This window comes from Oncorhynchus mykiss, chromosome 9 (genome assembly GCF_057628025.1).
Source record: "Oncorhynchus mykiss isolate SJ-2025 chromosome 9, ASM5762802v1, whole genome shotgun sequence".
NCBI classification, from domain to species: domain Eukaryota; kingdom Metazoa; phylum Chordata; class Actinopteri; order Salmoniformes; family Salmonidae; genus Oncorhynchus; species Oncorhynchus mykiss.
Genome location: NC_143030.1, coordinates 2,849,032 through 2,868,585, shown reverse-complemented (window position 1 = coordinate 2,868,585; position 19,554 = coordinate 2,849,032). Strand labels below are relative to the sequence as shown.

The following is a 19,554-nucleotide window of genomic DNA, read 5'->3' as shown; positions in this document are numbered from 1 at the left end:
TTGGTATGGTTTACTATAAGCAGTTGGTATGGTTTACTATAAGCAGTTGATATGGTTTACTACTATAAGCAGGTAGTATGGTTTACTATAAGCAGTTGATATGGTATACTATAAGCAGTTGGTATGGTTTACTATAAGCAGTTGATATGGTTTACTAGAAGCAGTTGATATGGTTTACTAGAAGCAGTTGGTATGGTTTACTATAAGCAGTTGGTATGGTTTACTATAAGCAGTTGGTATGGTTTACTATAAGCTGTTGGTATGGTTTACTATAAGCAGTTGATATGGTTTACTAGAAGCAGTTGATATGGTTTACTATAAGCAGTTGGTATGGTTTACTATAAGCAGTTGATATGGTTTACTATAAGCAGTTGGTATGGTTTACTATAAGCAGTTGATATGGTTTACTATAAGCAGTTGGTATGGTTTACTATAAGCTGTTGGTATGGTTTACTATAAGCAGTTGGTATGGTTTACTATAAGCAGTTGGTATGGTTTACTAGAAGCAGTTGATATGGTTTACTATAAGCGTGGTAAGTGTCCATAACGATACTTTATTTACATGAACACTAAACTACAAAATAACAACGTGAAATAACGAAACAAACAAAACAGTCCCGTGTGGCACAAACACTGACAAGGAAAAGAATCACCCATAACTCAAAAGTGAAACCAGGCTACCTAAGTATGGTTCTCAATCAGGGACAACGATTGACAGCTGCCTCTGATTGAGAACCATACCAGGCCAAACACAGAAATCCCAAATTATAGAAAAAGGAACATAGACTGTCCACCCAACTCACGCCCTGACCATACAAAAACCAAGACATAACAAAAGAACATAGACTGTCCACCCAACTCACGCCCTGACCATACAAAAACAAAGACATAACAAAAGAACATAGACTACCCACCCAACTCACGCCCTGACCATACTAAAACCAAGACAACAAAAGAACATAGACTACCCACCCCAACTCACGCCCTGACCATACTAAAACCAAGACAACAAAAGAACATAGACTACCCACCCAACTCACGCCCTGACCATACTAAAACCAAGACAACAAAAGAACATAGACTACCCACCCAACTCACGCCCTGACCATACTAAAACAAAGACAACAAAATAACATAGACTACCCATCCAACTCACGCCCTGACCATACTAAAACAAAGACATAACAAAATAACTAAGGTTAGAACATGACAAAGGAGGGGAGCCGACTTCGGCGGAAGTCGTGACAATAGTCTAAGAATTGAGCATATATGCTGTGATATACTTAGAATTAAATACAAATTAAATTAAAAAATGACTCTATTATTGCCTTTGAATTTATTTTTTAAATTCATTTTTAGAAACATGAGTTTGGCCACTCTGTGGCTTCAGGCTCATGCATGGTTTCTGGAGAGCCAGCCAGCAGCTGAGAATATCCTCTCCTCACTTGCAGAGGCACTGGGAAAGTTAAACACCCGTTTGGCCACTCTTGTCCTGCTGGGGAGAGATGCAGAGGCACTGGGGAAGTTAAACACCCGTTTGGCCACTCTTGTCCTGCTGGGGAGAGATGCAGAGGCACTGGGGAAGCTAAACACCCGTTTGGCAACTCTTGTCCTGCTGGGGAGAGATGCAGAGGCACTGGGTGGAAAAAAAATCTGCAAAATCTGGACTCCTACAAATCAGCAGGGCTAGACAATCTGGACTCTCTCTTTCTAAATTTATCCGCAATTGTTGCAGCCCCTATTACTAGCCTGTTCAACCTCTCTTTCATATCGTCCGAGATCCCTAAAGATTGGAAAGCTGCCGCGGTCATCCCCCTCTTCAAAGTGGGTGACACTCTAGACCCAAACTGTTACAGACCTATATCTATCCTACCCTACCTTTCTAAGGTCTTTGAAAGCCAAGTTAACAAACAGATCACTGACCATTTCGAATCCCCACCGTACTATGCAATCTAATTTCCGAGCTGGTCACGGGTGTACCTCAGCCACACTCAAGGTCCTAAACGACATCATAACCGCCATCGATAAAAGACAATACTGTGCAGCAGTATTCATCGACCTGGCCAAGGCTTTAGACTCTGTCAATCACGCATTCATATTGGCAGACTCAAATGCCTTGGTTTCTCAAATGACTGTCTCGCCTGGTTCACCAACTACTTCTCAGACAGAGTTCAGTGTGTCAAATCGGAGGGCCTCAACGCCATACAACACTCCTTCCGTGGCCTCCAACTGCTTTTAAATGCTAGTAAAACTAAGTGCATGCTCTTCAACCGATTGCTGCCCGCCCGACTAGCATCACTACTCTGGACGGTTCTGACCTAGAATATGTGGACAACTACAAATGCATCGATGTCTGGTTAGATTGTAAACTCTCCTTCCAGACTCACATTAAGCATCTCCCATCCAAAATTAAATCTAGAATAGGCTTCCTATTTTGCAAGAAAGCCTCCTTCACTCATGCTGCCAAATTGACTATCCTACCGATCCTTGACTTCGGCGATGTCATTTACACAATAGCCTCCAACACAGCAAATTGGATGCAGTCTATCACAGTGCCATCCATTTTGTCACCAAAGCCCCATACACTACCCACCACTGCGACCTCTATGCTCTCGTTGACTAGCCCTCGCTTCATATTCGTCGCCAAACCCACTGGCTCCAGGTCGTCTATAAGTCTTTACTAGGTAAAGCCCTGCCTTATCTCAGCTCACTGGTCACCATAGAAACTCCCACCTGTAGCACGCGTTCCAGCAGGTATATTTCACTGGTCATCCCCAAAGCCAATTCCAACTTTGGCCACCTTCCTTCCAGTTCTCTGCCGCCAATGACTTGAACGAATTGCAAAAATCACTGAAGCTGGAGACTCATATCTCCCTCACTAACTTTAAGCATCAGCTGTCAGAGCAGCTTACAGATCATTGCACCTATACACAGCCCGTCTGTAAATAGCCCACCCAACTACCTCATCCCCATAGTTTTTTTTCTGCTCCTTTGCACCCCAGTATGTCTACTTGCACATTCATCTTCTGCTCATCTATCACTCCAGTGTTTAATGCTAAATTGTGATTACTTCGCCACTATGGCCTATTTATTGCCTCACCTCCCTAATCTTACCTCACTTGCACACACTGTATATAGATTTTTCTATTGTATTATCGATTGTACGTTTGTTTATTCCATGTGTACCTCTGTGTTGTTGTTTGTGTCACACTGCTTTGCTTTATCTTGGCCAGGTCGCAGTTGTAAATGAAAACATGTTCTCAACTAGAATACCTGGTTAAATAAAGGTTAAATTAAAAATAAAATTATTCACCTGCGGGGTCATCTGAGACCAGACAGCTGATGAAACTGAGGTGTATTTCTGTCTGTAATAAAGCCCTTTTTGTGGTGAAAACTAATTCTGATTGGCTGGGCCTGGCTCCCCATGCCCACCATGCTGAACCCCCAGTCATGTGAAATTCCATACATTAGGGCCTAATGAATTGACTGATTTCCTCATATAAACTGTAACTCGGTAAAATCGTTGAAATTGTTGCGTTTATATTTTTGTTAGGTATATATTTTTAAGAAATTGCCATTGCGGCCGAGGTGTAATTTAAAACTAGCCCAAACACCCTAAACCCGCGACCATTACATCTTCACCCCCGACATCGTCTTCTAAGTAAACCAGAAAATCGCGAACATGGCAACCCGGCGTACGGGTCTATGTGGATACCAAAGATACGGAAGAAATAGTCGAGTTGGAGCACGTGTACGTAAGTAGCGCATCTCCTCACGTAGCTTGACAAAACAACGCGGTTTATGGAGTGCCTTTCTGAAATTATCGAACAAATTCTATCTTGATGTGTAAAATAGTAGCACAAACAGACATACTATTCTATTCTTATAGTATTTTGCTCTCCTTCCAATCATTAATTTCATACCCGGAACGAACGAGTTTTGGCAGACTTTTTATCGTCAGGCAGTAGAAGGGGCGTCTCTTTTGAGGTATTTCTGTAAGAAACAGGAAGAGAAAGGTGAACAGTTTTTGATTCTCGACTAATTCTCTTTATTAATAGTTATTTGTTAGTTATTTTCGAAGTTAGAGAATGCTAGTAACGACACAGATAGCGCAGTGTAACTAGATATCTTGAATGTTTAGCTACCTAGCCAACGTTAGCTCAATAGCAACATCACACACACTCGTTTATATTGTAGTTAGTTGCAAGGCGAATATTTAGTAAGGGAGAGTCCAAAAATAATGACAAAGATTGACGTAGTAATTCCTCGCTCTGTCTTGCAATTCATAATAGGGCTAGTTTCATGGTTAGCCATCACATGACTATAAAGGCAATATAAAGGATTCACAATGTCACCAGTTGTGGTCGAAGTGAACCCTGACCTTTAACCTCTGACCCCTGTATAGATGACGGTTCATAACCTGTACATCTTTGATCGTAACGGAAGCTGTTTGCACTATGGGGAGTGGAACCGCAAGAAACAGGCCGGCATTTCCAAGGAAGAGGTGAGACAGGAGGCATAACGTGACATACAGGCTTCATAACGCTTAATTCATGCTTCATCGTTTTTCATACCACCCACCCACCCATACATACCACCCATCTTCATAACCATCCATACAGGCTTCATAGTGTTTCGTATAGACTACATAGTGTTTCATACCACCCATACATACCACCCATCTTCATATCCACCCATACAAGTTTGTTTCATACAGACCTTATTATAACATAAGTGATACAATTGTCTAGACTGGTTTCTCTCTCCCTCATGTCTCTCTCTCTCTCCCAGGAGTTTAAGCTGATGTATGGGATGCTGTTCTCCATTAGATCCTTCTGCAGCAAGATGTCTCCCCTGGATATGTATCCTTCAGAGTGGATGGGTGGGTGGTATGTATGGGTGGTGTGGGTGGATGGCATGGGTGGTATGTATGGGTGGGTGGTATGTATGTGTGGTATGTATGTGTAGGTGGTATGGATGGGTGGATGGATGGTATGGGTGGGTGGGTGGTATGGATGGGTGGATGGTATGGGTGGGTGGTATGGATGGATGGATTGGTGGTGTTGGAGGTATGGGTGGGTGGTATGGATGGATGGGTGGTATGGGTGGGTGGATGGGTGGGTGGTATGTATGGGTGGGTGGATGGGTGGTATGGATGGAAGGGTGGGTGGTATGGGTGGGTGATATGGATGGGTGGTATGGATGGGTGGGTGGTATGTATGGGTGGTATGGGTGGGTGGGTGGGTGGTATGGATGGGTGGGTGTTATGGATGGATGCGTGGTATGGGTGGGTGGGTGGTATGGATGGGTGGTATGTATGGGTGGGTGGTATGGGTGGGCGGTAAGGATGGATGGGTGGTATGGATGGGTGGGTGGTATAGATGGGTGGGTGGGTGGATGGGTGGTATGGATGGAAGGGTGGGTGGTATGGGTGGGTGGTATGGATGGGTGGGTGGTATGGGTGGTATGGATGGATGGGTGTTATGGAGGGCTGGGTGGTATGGGTGGGTAAATGGATGGGTGGTATGTATGGGTGGGTGGTATGGATGGGTGGGTGGTAAGGATGGGTGGGTGGTATGGATGGATGGATGGTGTGGGTGGGTGGATGGATGGGTGGTATGGTTGGGTGGGTGGTATGGGTGGGTGGTATGGATGGAAGGGTGGGTGGGTGGTGTGTATGGTATGGATGGGTGGTATGGATGGGTGGGTGGTATGGATGGATAGGTGGGTGGGTGGATGGATGGGTGGGTGGTATGGATGGATGGGTGGATGGGTGGTGTGGATGGGTGGGTGGGTGGGTGGGTGGGATGGATGGATGGCTGGGTGGGTGGTATGGATGGATGGATGGGTGGGTGGGATGGGTGGGTGGTATGGATGGATGGGTGGGTGGTATGGATGGATGGGTGGGTGGTATGGATGGATGGATGGATGGCTGGGTGGGTGGTATGGATGGGTGGGTGGTGTGGATGGGTGGGTGGGTGGGTGGGTGGTATGGGTGGGTGGTATGGATGTGTGGGTGGTATGGATGGATGGATGGATGGATGGATGGATGGCTGGGTGGGTGGTATGGATGGGTGGGTGGTATGGATGGGTATGGTATGTGTTAACATCAGTCTTGCGTGGTCATCCTCCTGAATCTTATATTCAACGATTGGAAGTCTTAAGATTTGCTCTGAGTAGTCGTATGAAGGTTTAGTAGCCTATGCAGCTTCCTTCACTGTTGTTTACCCTTAACCCCTCCACAGGAAGGATGGTTTCTTGACCTTTCAGACCAGCAAGTATAAACTGCACTACTATGAGACAGCTACTGGCATCAAGATCATAATGAACACAGACCTGGGAGTTCCCAACGCTAAAGATATACTGCACCAGATATACAGCACGGTAAGCATGGGGGGCGTAAGTAACCCAGTATCCCTCTCTCCCTCCCCCTCTCTTCTCTCCCTCTCTTTTCTCTCTCCCCCCTCTTCTCTCTCTCCCCCCTCTTCTCTCTCTCTTTCTCTCTCCCACTCTCACTGTATGTAGAGTACATAGTGAAGAATCCTCTGTGTGTTATAACCTCTGTCTGTCTCTCTCTTCCAGCTGTATGTAGTATTATAACCTCTGTATCTCTATTCCAGCTGTATGTAGTATTATAACCTCTGTCTGTGTCTCTATTCCAGCTGTATGTAGTATTATAACCTCTCTCTCTATTCCAGCTGTATGTAGTATTATAACCTCACTCGCTCTCTATTCCAGCTGTATGTAGTATTATAACCTCTGTCTCGCTCTCTATTCCAGCTGTATGTAGTATTATAACCTCGGTCTCTCTATTCCAGCTGTATGTAGTATTATAATCTCTGTCTCTATTCCAGCTGTATGTAGAGTACATAGTGAAGAATCCTTTGTGTGTTCTGGGGGAGCAGCTGTCCTCTGACCTCTTCTCTACTAGACTGGACCTCTACATCCGAGCCCTGCCCTTCTTCAGCCCCCGCGCTGCATAACACACACACACACAGTGAGGAGACAAACATGTACGCATCGCACACACACACACACACACACAGAGGAGACAAACATGTACGCATCGCACACACACACACAGAGGATACAAACATGTACGCATCACACACACACACACACACACAGAGGAGACAAACATGTACGCATCACACACACACACACACACACAGAGGATACAAACATGTACGCATCGCACACACACACAGAGGAGACAAACATGTACGCATCGCACACACACACACAGAGGATACAAACATGTACGCATCGCACACACACACAGAGGAGACAAACATGTACGCATCACACACACACACACACAGAGGATACAAACATGTACGCATCGCACACACACAGAGGAGACAAACATGTACGCATCACACACACACACAGAGGATACAAACATGTACGCATCGCACACACACACACAGAGGATACAAACATGTACGCATCGCACACACACAGAGGAGACAAACATGTACGCATCACACACACACACACACCGCACGCAAACCAAACGCGCACACATTTGGGGGTGGGGTTGTGAGGGGTGTAATCATGTATTTATTTGTTAGTAACAGAATGTTGGTTGTTGTATTAAATAGAACCATCTCAGTAAACCTGAACAACGTGATGACATGTTTCTGTTCTGTGAGAGGAGCACTTTCATCCTCCACTACGATGGACACACACACACACACACACACACACACTAAACACACACACACACTAACCACACACACACACACTCTGAACACACACACACATACTAAACACACACACACCCACACTAAACACACACACACTCTGAACACACCCACACACACTCTGAACACACACACACACTAAACACACACACACACACACACTCTGAACACTGTAAACTGATGTTTCTTCAACTTGGAGTCCACCTGTGATAAATTCAATTGATTGGACATGATTTGGAAAGGCAAACACCTGTCTGTCTATATAAGGTCCCACAGTTGACAGTGCATGTCAGAGCAAAAACCAAGCCATGAGGTCGAAGGAATTGTCCGTAGAGCTCCGAGACAGGATTGTGTCGAGTCAGATCTGGGGAAGGGTACCAAAAAAAACGGTTGCAGCATTGAAGGTCCCCAAGAACACAGGGGGCTCCATCAATCTTAAATGGATTAAGTTTGGAACCACCAAGACTCTTCCTAGAGCTGGCTGCTCGGCCAAACTCAGCAATCGGGGGAGAAGGGAGGTGACCAGGAACCCGATGGTCACTCTGACAAAGCTCCAGAGTTCATCTGGAGATGGTTGTCCTTCTGGAAGGTTCTCCCATCACCATAAAGGCCTTCCAACAGGACAACGACCCTAAGCACAAGACAACGTAATATTCTTGTGTACATGCGGATGATAGTATTACGTACTGTCATGGAAATTCAGTACTGAGAGAGACTTGGTAATTTCTTCAAACAATCATCTTTATTTAATATAAATTAATTATTGAAAATAATCAAATCGTCAACCCAACAGTTTTGACTGTTAGGCTGAGAACCCAATTGAAAATTAAAAACACATGTTATATAGGCCCTAAAAAATGCTTAGTCAGTTACTACTGTAAGCAGTTGGTATGGTTTACTACAAGCAGTTGATATGGTTTACTACTGTAAGCAGTTGGTATGGTTTACTATAAGCAGTTGGTATGGTTTACTATAAGCAGTTGGTATGGTTTACTATAAGCAGTTGGTATGGTTTACTATAAGCAGTTGATATGGTTTACTATAAGCAGTTGGTATGGTTTACTATAAGCAGTTGGTATGGTTTACTATAAGCTGTTGGTATGGTTTACTATAAGCAGTTGATATGGTTTACTATAAGCAGTTGATATGGTTTACTATAAGCAGTTGATATGGTTTACTATAAGCAGTTGGTATGGTTTACTATAAGCAGTTGATATGGTTTACTATAAGCAGTTGGTATGGTTTACTATAAGCTGTTGGTATGGTTTACTATAAGCAGTTGATATGGTTTACTAGAAGCAGTTGATATGGTTTACTATAAGCAGTTGGTATGGTTTACTATAAGCAGTTGGTATGGTTTACTATAAGCAGTTGATATGGTTTACTATAAGCAGTTGGTATGGTTTACTATAAGCAGTTGGTATGGTTTACTATAAGCTGTTGGTATGGTTTACTATAAGCAGTTGATATGGTTTACTATAAGCAGTTGATATGGTTTACTATAAGCAGTTGGTATGGTTTACTATAAGCAGTTGATATGGTTTACTATAAGCAGTTGGTATGGTTTACTATAAGCTGTTGGTATGGTTTACTATAAGCAGTTGATATGGTTTACTAGAAGCAGTTGATATGGTTTACTATAAGCAGTTGGTATGGTTTACTATAAGCAGTTGGTATGGTTTACTATAAGCAGTTGGTATGGTTTACTAGAAGCAGTTGATATGGTTTACTATAAGCAGTTGGTATGGTTTACTAGAAGCAGTTGATATGGTTTACTATAAGCAGTTGGTATGGTTTACTAGAAGCAGTTGATATGGTTTACTATAAGCAGTTGGTATGGTTTACTATAAGCAGTTGGTATGGTTTACTATAAGCAGTTGGTATGGTTTACTATAAGCAGTTGGTATGGTTTACTAGAAGCAGTTGATATGGTTTACTATAAGCAGTTGATATGGTTTACTATAAGCAGTTGGTATGGTTTACTATAAGCAGTTGGTATGGTTTACTATAAGCAGTTGGTATGGTTTACTAGAAGCAGTTGATATGGTTTACTATAAGCAGTTGGTATGGTTTACTAGAAGCAGTTGATATGGTTTACTATAAGCAGTTGGTATGGTTTACTAGAAGCAGTTGATATGGTTTACTATAAGCAGTTGGTATGGTTTACTATAAGCAGTTGGTATGGTTTACTATAAGCAGTTGGTATGGTTTACTATAAGCAGTTGATATGGTTTACTATAAGCAGTTGGTATGGTTTACTAGAAGCAGTTGATATGGTTTACTATAAGCAGTTGGTATGGTTTACTAGAAGCAGTTGATATGGTTTACTATAAGCAGTTGGTATGGTTTACTATAAGCAGTTGGTATGGTTTACTAGAAGCAGTTGATATGGTTTACTATAAGCAGTTGATATGGTTTACTATAAGCAGTTGATATGGTTTACTATAAGCGTGGTAAGTGTCCATAACGATACTTTATTTACATGAACACTAAACTACAAAATAACAACGTGAAATAACGAAACAAACAAAACAGTCCCGTGTGGCACAAACACTGACAAGGAAAAGAATCACCCATAACTCAAAAGTGAAACCAGGCTACCTAAGTATGGTTCTCAATCAGGGACAACGATTGACAGCTGCCTCTGATTGAGAACCATACCAGGCCAAACACAGAAATCCCAAATTATAGAAAAAGGAACATAGACTGTCCACCCAACTCACGCCCTGACCATACAAAAACCAAGACATAACAAAAGAACATAGACTGTCCACCCAACTCACGCCCTGACCATACAAAAACAAAGACATAACAAAAGAACATAGACTACCCACCCAACTCACGCCCTGACCATACTAAAACCAAGACAACAAAAGAACATAGACTACCCACCCCAACTCACGCCCTGACCATACTAAAACCAAGACAACAAAAGAACATAGACTACCCACCCAACTCACGCCCTGACCATACTAAAACAAAGACAACAAAAGAACATAGACTACCCACCCAACTCACGCCCTGACCATACTAAAACCAAGACAACAAAAGAACATAGACTACCCACCCAACTCACGCCCTGACCATACTAAAACAAAGACATAACAAAATAACTAAGGTTAGAACATGACAAAGGAGGGGAGCCGACTTCGGTGGAAGTCGTGACAATAGTCTAAGAATTGAGCATATATGCTGTGATATACTTAGAATTAAATACAAATTAAATTAAAAAATGACTCTATTATTGCCTTTGAATTTATTTTTTAAATTCATTTTTAGAAAAATGAGTTTGGCCACTCTGTGGCTTCAGGCTCATGCATGGTTTCTGGAGAGCCAGCCAGCAGCTGAGAATATCCTCTCCTCACTTTCAGAGGCACTGGGAAAGTTAAACACCCGTTTGGCCACTCTTGTCCTGCTGGGGAGAGATGCAGAGGCACTGGGGAAGCTAAACACCTTTTTGGCCACTCTTGTCCTGCTGGGGAGAGATGCAGAGGCTCTGGGGAAGCTAAACACCCGTTTGGCAACTCTTGTCCTGCTGGGGAGAGATGCAGAGGCACTGGGAAAGTTAAACACCCGTTTGGCCACTCTTGTCCTGCTGGGGAGAGATGCAGAGGCATTGGGGAAGCTAAACACCCGTTTGGCCACTCTTGTCCTGCTGGGGAGAGATGCAGAGGCACTGGGGAAGCTAAACACCCGTTTGGCAACTCTTGTCCTGCTGGGGAGAGATGCAGAGGCACTGGGGAAGCTAAACACCTTTTTGGCCACTCTTGTCCTGCTGGGGAGAGATGCAGAGGCTCTGGGGAAGCTAAACACCTGTTTGGCAACTCTTGTCCTGCTGGGGAGAGATGCAGAGGCTCTGGGGAAGCTAAACACCCGTTTGGCAACTCTTGTCCTGCTGGGGAGAGATGCAGAGGCACTGGGGAAGCTAAACACCTGTTTGGCAACACTTGTCCTGCTGGGGAGAGATGCAGAGGCACTGGGGGGAAAAAAAATCTGCAAAATCTGGACTCCTACAAATCAGCAGGGCTAGACAATCTGGACTCTCTCTTTCTAAATTTATCCGCAATTGTTGCAGCCCCTATTACTAGCCTGTTCAACCTCTCTTTCATATCGTCCGAGATCCCTAAAGATTGGAAAGCTGCCGCGGTCATCCCCCTCTTCAAAAGGGGAGACACTCTAGACCCAAACTGTTACAGACCTATATCTATCCTACCCTGCCTTTCTAAGGTCTTTGAAAGCCAAGTTAACAAACAGATCACTGACCATTTCGAATCCCCACCGTACTATGCAATCTAGTTTCCGAGCTGGTCACGGGTGTACCTCAGCCACACTCAATGTCCTAAACGACATCATAACCGCCATCGATAAAAGACAATACTGTGCAGCCGTATTCATCGACCTGGCCAAGGCTTTCGACTCTGTCAATCACGCATTCATATTGGCATACTCAAATGCCTTGGTTTCTCAAATGACTGTCTTGCCTGGTTCACTAACTACTTCTCAGACAGAGTTCAGTGTGTCAAATCGGAGGGCCTGTTGTCCGGACCTCTGGCAGTCTCTATGGGGTGCCACAGGGTTCAATTCTCAGGCCTACTCTTTTCTCTGTATATATCAACGATGTCGCTCTTGCTGCTGGTGACTCTCTGATCCACCTCTGCGCAGATGACACCATTCTGTATACTTCTGGCCCTTCTTTGGACACTGTGCTAACAAACCTCCAAACGACCTTCAACGCCATACAACACTCCTTCCGTGGCCTCCAACTGCTTTTAAATGCTAGTAAAACTAAGTGCATGCTCTTCAACCGATTGCTGCCCGCCCAACTAGCATCACTACTCTGGACGGTTCTGACCTAGAATATGTGGACAACTACAAATACCTGGATGTCTGGTTAGATTGTAAACTCTCCTTCCAGACTCACATTAAGCATCTCCAATCCAAAATTAAATCTAGAATCGGCTTCCTATTTCGCAAGAAAGCCTCCTTCACTCATGCTGCCAAATTGACTATCCTACCGATCCTTGACTTCGGCGATGTCATTTACACAATTGCCTCCAACACAGCAAATTGGATGCAGTCTATCACAGTGCCATCCATTTTGTCACCAAAGCCCCATACACTATCCACCACTGCGACCTCTATGCTCTCGTTGACTAGCCCTCGCTTCATATTCGTCGCCAAACCCACTGGCTCCAGGTCGTCTATAAGTCTTTACTAGGTAAAGCCCTGCCTTATCTCAGCTCACTGGTCACCATAGAAACTCCCACCTGTAGCACGCGTTCCAGCAGGTATATTTCACTGGTCATCCCCAAAGCCAATTCCAACTTTGGCCACCTTCCTTCCAGTTCTCTGCCGCCAATGACTTGAACGAATTGCAAAAATCACTGAAGCTGGAGACTCATATCTCCCTCACTAACTTTAAGCATCAGCTGTCAGAGCAGCTTACAGATCATTGCACCTATACACAGCCCGTCTGTAAATAGCCCACCCAACTACCTCATCCCCATAGTTTTTTTTCTGCTCCTTTGCACCCCAGTATGTCTACTTGCACATTCATCTTCTGCTCATCTATCACTCCAGTGTTTAATGCTAAATTGTGATTACTTCGCCACTATGGCCTATTTATTGCCTCACCTCCCTAATCTTACCTCACTTGCACACACTGTATATAGATTTTTCTATTGTATTATCGATTGTACGTTTGTTTATTCCATGTGTACCTCTGTGTTGTTGTTTGTGTCACACTGCTTTGCTTTATCTTGGCCAGGTCGCAGTTGTAAATGAAAACATGTTCTCAACTAGAATACCTGGTTAAATAAAGGTTAAATTAAAAATAAAATTATTCACCTGCGGGGTCATCTGAGACCAGACAGCTGATGAAACTGAGGTGTATTTCTGTCTGTAATAAAGCCCTTTTTGTGGTGAAAACTAATTCTGATTGGCTGGGCCTGGCTCCCCATGCCCACCATGCTGAACCCCCAGTCATGTGAAATTCCATACATTAGGGCCTAATGAATTGACTGATTTCCTCATATAAACTGTAACTCGGTAAAATCGTTGAAATTGTTGCGTTTATATTTTTGTTAGGTATATATTTTTAAGAAATTGCCATTGCGGCCGAGGTGTAATTTAAAACTAGCCCAAACACCCTAAACCCGCGACCATTACATCTTCACCCCCGACATCGTCTTCTAAGTAAACCAGAAAATCGCGAACATGGCAACCCGGCGTACGGGTCTATGTGGATACCAAAGATACGGAAGAAATAGTCGAGTTGGAGCACGTGTACGTAAGTAGCGCATCTCCTCACGTAGCTTGACAAAACAACGCGGTTTATGGAGTGCCTTTCTGAAATTATCGAACAAATTCTATCTTGATGTGTAAAATAGTAGCACAAACAGACATACTATTCTATTCTTATAGTATTTTGCTCTCCTTCCAATCATTAATTTCATACCCGGAACGAACGAGTTTTGGCAGACTTTTTATCGTCAGGCAGTAGAAGGGGCGTCTCTTTTGAGGTATTTCTGTAAGAAACAGGAAGAGAAAGGTGAACAGTTTTTGATTCTCGACTAATTCTCTTTATTAATAGTTATTTGTTAGTTATTTTCGAAGTTAGAGAATGCTAGTAACGACACAGATAGCGCAGTGTAACTAGATATCTTGAATGTTTAGCTACCTAGCCAACGTTAGCTCAATAGCAACATCACACACACTCGTTTATATTGTAGTTAGTTGCAAGGCGAATATTTAGTAAGGGAGAGTCCAAAAATAATGACAAAGATTGACGTAGTAATTCCTCGCTCTGTCTTGCAATTCATAATAGGGCTAGTTTCATGGTTAGCCATCACATGACTATAAAGGCAATATAAAGGATTCACAATGTCACCAGTTGTGGTCGAAGTGAACCCTGACCTTTAACCTCTGACCCCTGTATAGATGACGGTTCATAACCTGTACATCTTTGATCGTAACGGAAGCTGTTTGCACTATGGGGAGTGGAACCGCAAGAAACAGGCCGGCATTTCCAAGGAAGAGGTGAGACAGGAGGCATAACGTGACATACAGGCTTCATAACGCTTAATTCATGCTTCATCGTTTTTCATACCACCCACCCACCCATACATACCACCCATCTTCATAACCATCCATACAGGCTTCATAGTGTTTCGTATAGACTACATAGTGTTTCATACCACCCATACATACCACCCATCTTCATATCCACCCATACAAGTTTGTTTCATACAGACCTTATTATAACATAAGTGATACAATTGTCTAGACTGGTTTCTCTCTCCCTCATGTCTCTCTCTCTCTCCCAGGAGTTTAAGCTGATGTATGGGATGCTGTTCTCCATTAGATCCTTCTGCAGCAAGATGTCTCCCCTGGATATGTATCCTTCAGAGTGGATGGGTGGGTGGTATGTATGGGTGGTGTGGGTGGATGGCATGGGTGGTATGTATGGGTGGGTGGTATGTATGTGTGGTATGTATGTGTAGGTGGTATGGATGGGTGGATGGATGGTATGGGTGGGTGTGTGGTATGGATGGGTGGATGGTATGGGTGGGTGGTATGGATGGATGGATTGGTGGTGTTGGAGGTATGGGTGGGTGGTATGGATGGATGGGTGGTATGGGTGGGTGGTATGTATGGGTGGGTGGATGGGTGGTATGGATGGAAGGGTGGGTGGTATGGGTGGGTGATATGGATGGGTGGTATGGATGGGTGGGTGGTATGTATGGGTGGGTGGGTGGGTGGTATGGATGGGTGGGTGTTATGGATGGATGCGTGGTATGGGTGGGTGGGTGGTATGGATGGGTGGTATGTATGGGTGGGTGGTATGGGTGGGCGGTAAGGATGGATGGGTGGTATGGATGGGTGGGTGGTATAGATGGGTGGGTGGGTGGATGGGTGGTATGGATGGAAGGGTGGGTGGTATGGGTGGGTGGTATGGATGGGTGGGTGGTATGGGTGGTATGGATGGATGGGTGTTATGGAGGGCTGGGTGGTATGGGTGGGTAAATGGATGGGTGGTATGTATGGGTGGGTGGTATGGATGGGTGGGTGGTAAGGATGGGTGGGTGGGTGGTATGGATGGATGGATGGTGTGGGTGGGTGGATGGATGGGTGGTATGGTTGGGTGGTATGGATGGAAGGGTGGGTGGGTGGTATGGGTGGGTGGTGTGTATGGTATGGATGGGTGGTATGGATGGGTGGGTGGTATGGATGGATAGGTGGGTGGGTGGTATGGGTGGATGGATGGGTGGGTGGTATGGATGGATGGGTGGATGGGTGGTGTGGATGGGTGGGTGGGTGGTATGGATGGATGGGTGGTATGGATGGATGGGTGGTATGGATGGGTGGGTGGTATGGGTGGGTGGTGTGTATGGTATGGGTGGTATGGATGGATGGGTGGGTGGTATGGATGGATGGGTGGGTGGGTGGTATGGGTGGATGGATGGGTGGGTGGTATGGATGGGTGGGCTGTATGGATGGATGGATGGATGGATGGCTGGGTGGGTGGTATGGATGGGTATGGTATGTGTTAACATCAGTCTTGCGTGGTCATCCTCCTGAATCTTATATTCAACGATTGGAAGTCTTAAGATTTGCTCTGAGTAGTCGTATGAAGGTTTAGTAGCCTATGCAGCTTCCTTCACTGTTGTTTACCCTTAACCCCTCCACAGGAAGGATGGTTTCTTGACCTTTCAGACCAGCAAGTATAAACTGCACTACTATGAGACAGCTACTGGCATCAAGATCATAATGAACACAGACCTGGGAGTTCCCAACGCTAAAGATATACTGCACCAGATATACAGCACGGTAAGCATGGGGGGCGTAAGTAACCCAGTATTCCTCTCTCCCTCCCCCTCTCTTCTCTCCCTCTCTTTTCTCTCTCCCCCCTCTTCTCTCTCTCTCTTTCTCTCTCCCACTCTCACTGTATGTAGAGTACATAGTGAAGAATCCTCTGTGTGTTATAACCTCTGTCTCTCTCTTCCAGCTGTATGTAGTATTATAACCTCTGTATCTCTATTCCAGCTGTATATAGTATTATAACCTCTGTCTGTGTCTCTATTCCAGCTGTATGTGGTATTATAACTTATCTCTCTCTATTCCAGCTGTATGTAGTATTATAACCTCTCTCTCTATTCCAGCTGTATGTAGTATTATAACCTCTCTCGCTCTCTATTCCAGCTGTATGTAGTATTATAACCTCTGTCTCGCTCTCTATTCCAGCTGTATGTAGTATTATAATCTCTGTCTCTATTCCAGCTGTATGTAGAGTACATAGTGAAGAATCCTTTGTGTGTTCTGGGGGAGCAGCTGTCCTCTGACCTCTTCTCTACTAGACTGGACCTCTACATCCGAGCCCTGCCCTTCTTCAGCCCCCGCGCTGCATAACACACACACACACACACAGTGAGGAGACAAACATGTACGCATCACACACACACACACACACAGAGGAGACAAACATGTACGCATTGCACACACACACCGCACGCAAACCAAACGCGCACACATTTGGGGGTGGGGTTGTCTGGGGTTGTGAGGGGTGTAATCATGTATTTATTTGTTAGTAACAGAATGTTGGTTGTTGTATTAAATAGAACCATCTCAGTAAACCTGAACAACGTGATGACATGTTTCTGTTCTGTGAGAGGAGCACTTTCATCCTCCACTACGATGGACACACACACACACACTAAACACACACACTAAACACACACACACTAAACACACACACACACTAACCACACACACACACTCTGAACACACATACTAAACACACACACACCCACACTAAACACACATACACACTAAACACACTCTGAACACACCCACACACACTCTGAACACACACACTCACACTAAACACACACACACACACACTCTGAACACACACACACACACTCTGAACACTGTAAACTTTGTATTAGTTACAACCTTTTGATTACTCAGGTCAAAATCAGGTCATTGATTGGCTGATTAAGGGTGATAACACCGTCACTGTTGACCTCTGACCTTGGGGGTTCTGGGTAACAGGACGTGTTACCGTGGTGATCAGGTGGCGTATAATGGGATATCACTTTAATCCCCGGAATATATATCTGTGGCGGTCAGTGCCGTTTATGACGAGGGAGGGCGATTTATCTATTCATAAGCATGGCCTTATTTACAACATATTTATTTATTTACAACAACGCAGGACAAGATAAATATTTGAGGTGACAGTGACCCATTCAAAACCTCCTTTCACACTTGCCTGCATCTAGTTGATCTAGGGTGTAATCATTAGTCCAACAGTTGCAAACGAGAGTTTCTATTGGACAAATTCAGGCATGTTTATCCCCGTTTTGTTTCCGTTTAAGAAACGTAACAGAATCGTCTAAAATATAAATACACCCTTGATCACGTGTGAAACACAGTTCACTTTCATAGCAGCCACGTTGTATTCCTTCTCGCATCTATACGTTCTTCTCTCACCTTTTCCCTTCTTTTGTGGACTTCAATGCACAACACATCAGCCGTATGTGGCCAGGAGAAAAAATCTTTCCATGCCAAACCATGTCATAATTGCTACACACAGCCTATATAGTTGTCACCTTATTAGCCTTATTAGCTAAAGTAGCTAATAGAACTAACGCGTTAGTAAACCCGGTGGCAATAAATTAATAAAACCAAAAGCTTACCTTGAATTGGAAGGGTTCCAGTGTTGTGTTGGATAGCCAGCTAGCTAATATAGCATCCCTCTGTTATAGCTAGCTAGCTAACATATCATCCCTCTGTTATAGCCAGCTAGCTAACATAGCATCCCTCTGTTATAGCCAGCTAGCTAACATAGCATCCCTCTGTTATATCCAGCTAGCTAACATAGCATCCCTCTGTTATAGCCAGCTAGCTAACATAGCATCCCTCTGTTATAGCCAGCTAGCTAACATAGCATCCCTCTGTTATAGCCAGCTAGCTAACATAGCATCCCTCTGTTATAGCCAGCTAGCTAACATAGCATCCCTCTGTCATAGCCAGCTAGCTAACATAGCATCCCTTTGTTATAGCCAGCTAGCTAACATAACATCCCTCTGAGTAGGCTAAGCTAGCTGGCTGCATGTGCTAGCTAAGTTAATGAAACTGAAAGTGGAAAAACAAATATTTTGTTCAAAACTGTTCAACTATTTAATTTCTCTGAGTCAACTATTCACCACATGTTATTCACTGCAGTGCTAGCTAGCTGTAGCTGATGCTTTCAGTACTAGATTCATCATGTTATTCACTGCAGTGCTAGCTAGCTGTAGCTGATGCTTTCAGTTCTCTAGCTGATGCTTTCATTCTCTGATCCTTTGATTGGGTGGACATGTCGGTTCATGTTGCAAGAGCTCTGATAGGTTGGAGGACGTCCTCCGGAAGTTGTCATAATGACTGTGTAAGTCCATGGAAGGGGGTGAGAACCATGAGCCTCCTAGGAGCTTTCCTCCTGCTACACCATGGTGCTACCTTAGAGTGCTGTTGAGGCTACTGTAGACCTTCATTGCAAAACTGTTTTAATCAATTATTTGTTGGCATGAATATATTTAGTATAGTTTTATCTAAAAAGGATAACTTTTAATGTTTTACCATTTTTATGAAATTCACTGAGGATGGTCCTCCTCTTATTCCACATTTTGTTACGTTAGACTTATTCTAAAATTGATGAAATTACATGTTTTCCTAATCAATCGACACACAATACCCCAGAATGACAAAGCAAAAAGAGGTTTTTAGAATAATTTACATAAATATTCAGACTCTTTGATATGAGACTCGAAATTGAGCTTAGGTGCATCCTGTTTCCATTGATCAT

At 44.0% G+C, this 19,554-nt stretch overlaps 2 protein-coding genes across 5 annotated transcripts; both read left to right on the top strand.

The window, feature by feature from the left end:
- The first annotated feature begins 3,689 nt into the window (after positions 1–3,689).
- LOC149980706 (trafficking protein particle complex subunit 1-like) lies at positions 3,690–7,625 on the top strand. 2 transcript variants are annotated; one of them, XM_090183292.1, is made up of 5 exons: positions 3,690–3,755; positions 4,406–4,504; positions 4,792–4,862; positions 6,246–6,384; positions 6,855–7,625. In XM_090183292.1, the coding sequence occupies exons 2-5, from the start codon at positions 4,406–4,408 to the stop codon at positions 6,981–6,983; spliced, it is 438 nt and encodes a 145-aa protein (XP_090039418.1). In that variant the 5' UTR covers positions 3,690–3,755; the 3' UTR covers positions 6,984–7,625. The 2 variants fall into 2 exon arrangements, with proteins under 2 accessions (XP_090039418.1, XP_090039417.1); XM_090183291.1 differs by having other exon boundaries at positions 3,734–4,016.
- Positions 7,626–13,958: 6,333 nt separating this feature from the next.
- LOC110530846 (trafficking protein particle complex subunit 1) lies at positions 13,959–17,344 on the top strand. 3 transcript variants are annotated; one of them, XM_090183289.1, is made up of 5 exons: positions 13,959–13,995; positions 14,646–14,744; positions 15,032–15,102; positions 16,397–16,535; positions 16,986–17,344. In XM_090183289.1, the coding sequence occupies exons 2-5, from the start codon at positions 14,646–14,648 to the stop codon at positions 17,112–17,114; spliced, it is 438 nt and encodes a 145-aa protein (XP_090039415.1). In that variant the 5' UTR covers positions 13,959–13,995; the 3' UTR covers positions 17,115–17,344. The 3 variants fall into 3 exon arrangements, with proteins under 3 accessions (XP_090039415.1, XP_036842892.1, XP_090039416.1); XM_036986997.2 differs by having other exon boundaries at positions 13,978–14,256; XM_090183290.1 differs by lacking the exons at positions 13,959–13,995; positions 16,986–17,344 and adding exons at positions 14,007–14,256; positions 16,651–16,746.
- The last annotated feature ends 2,210 nt before the right edge of the window (positions 17,345–19,554 follow it).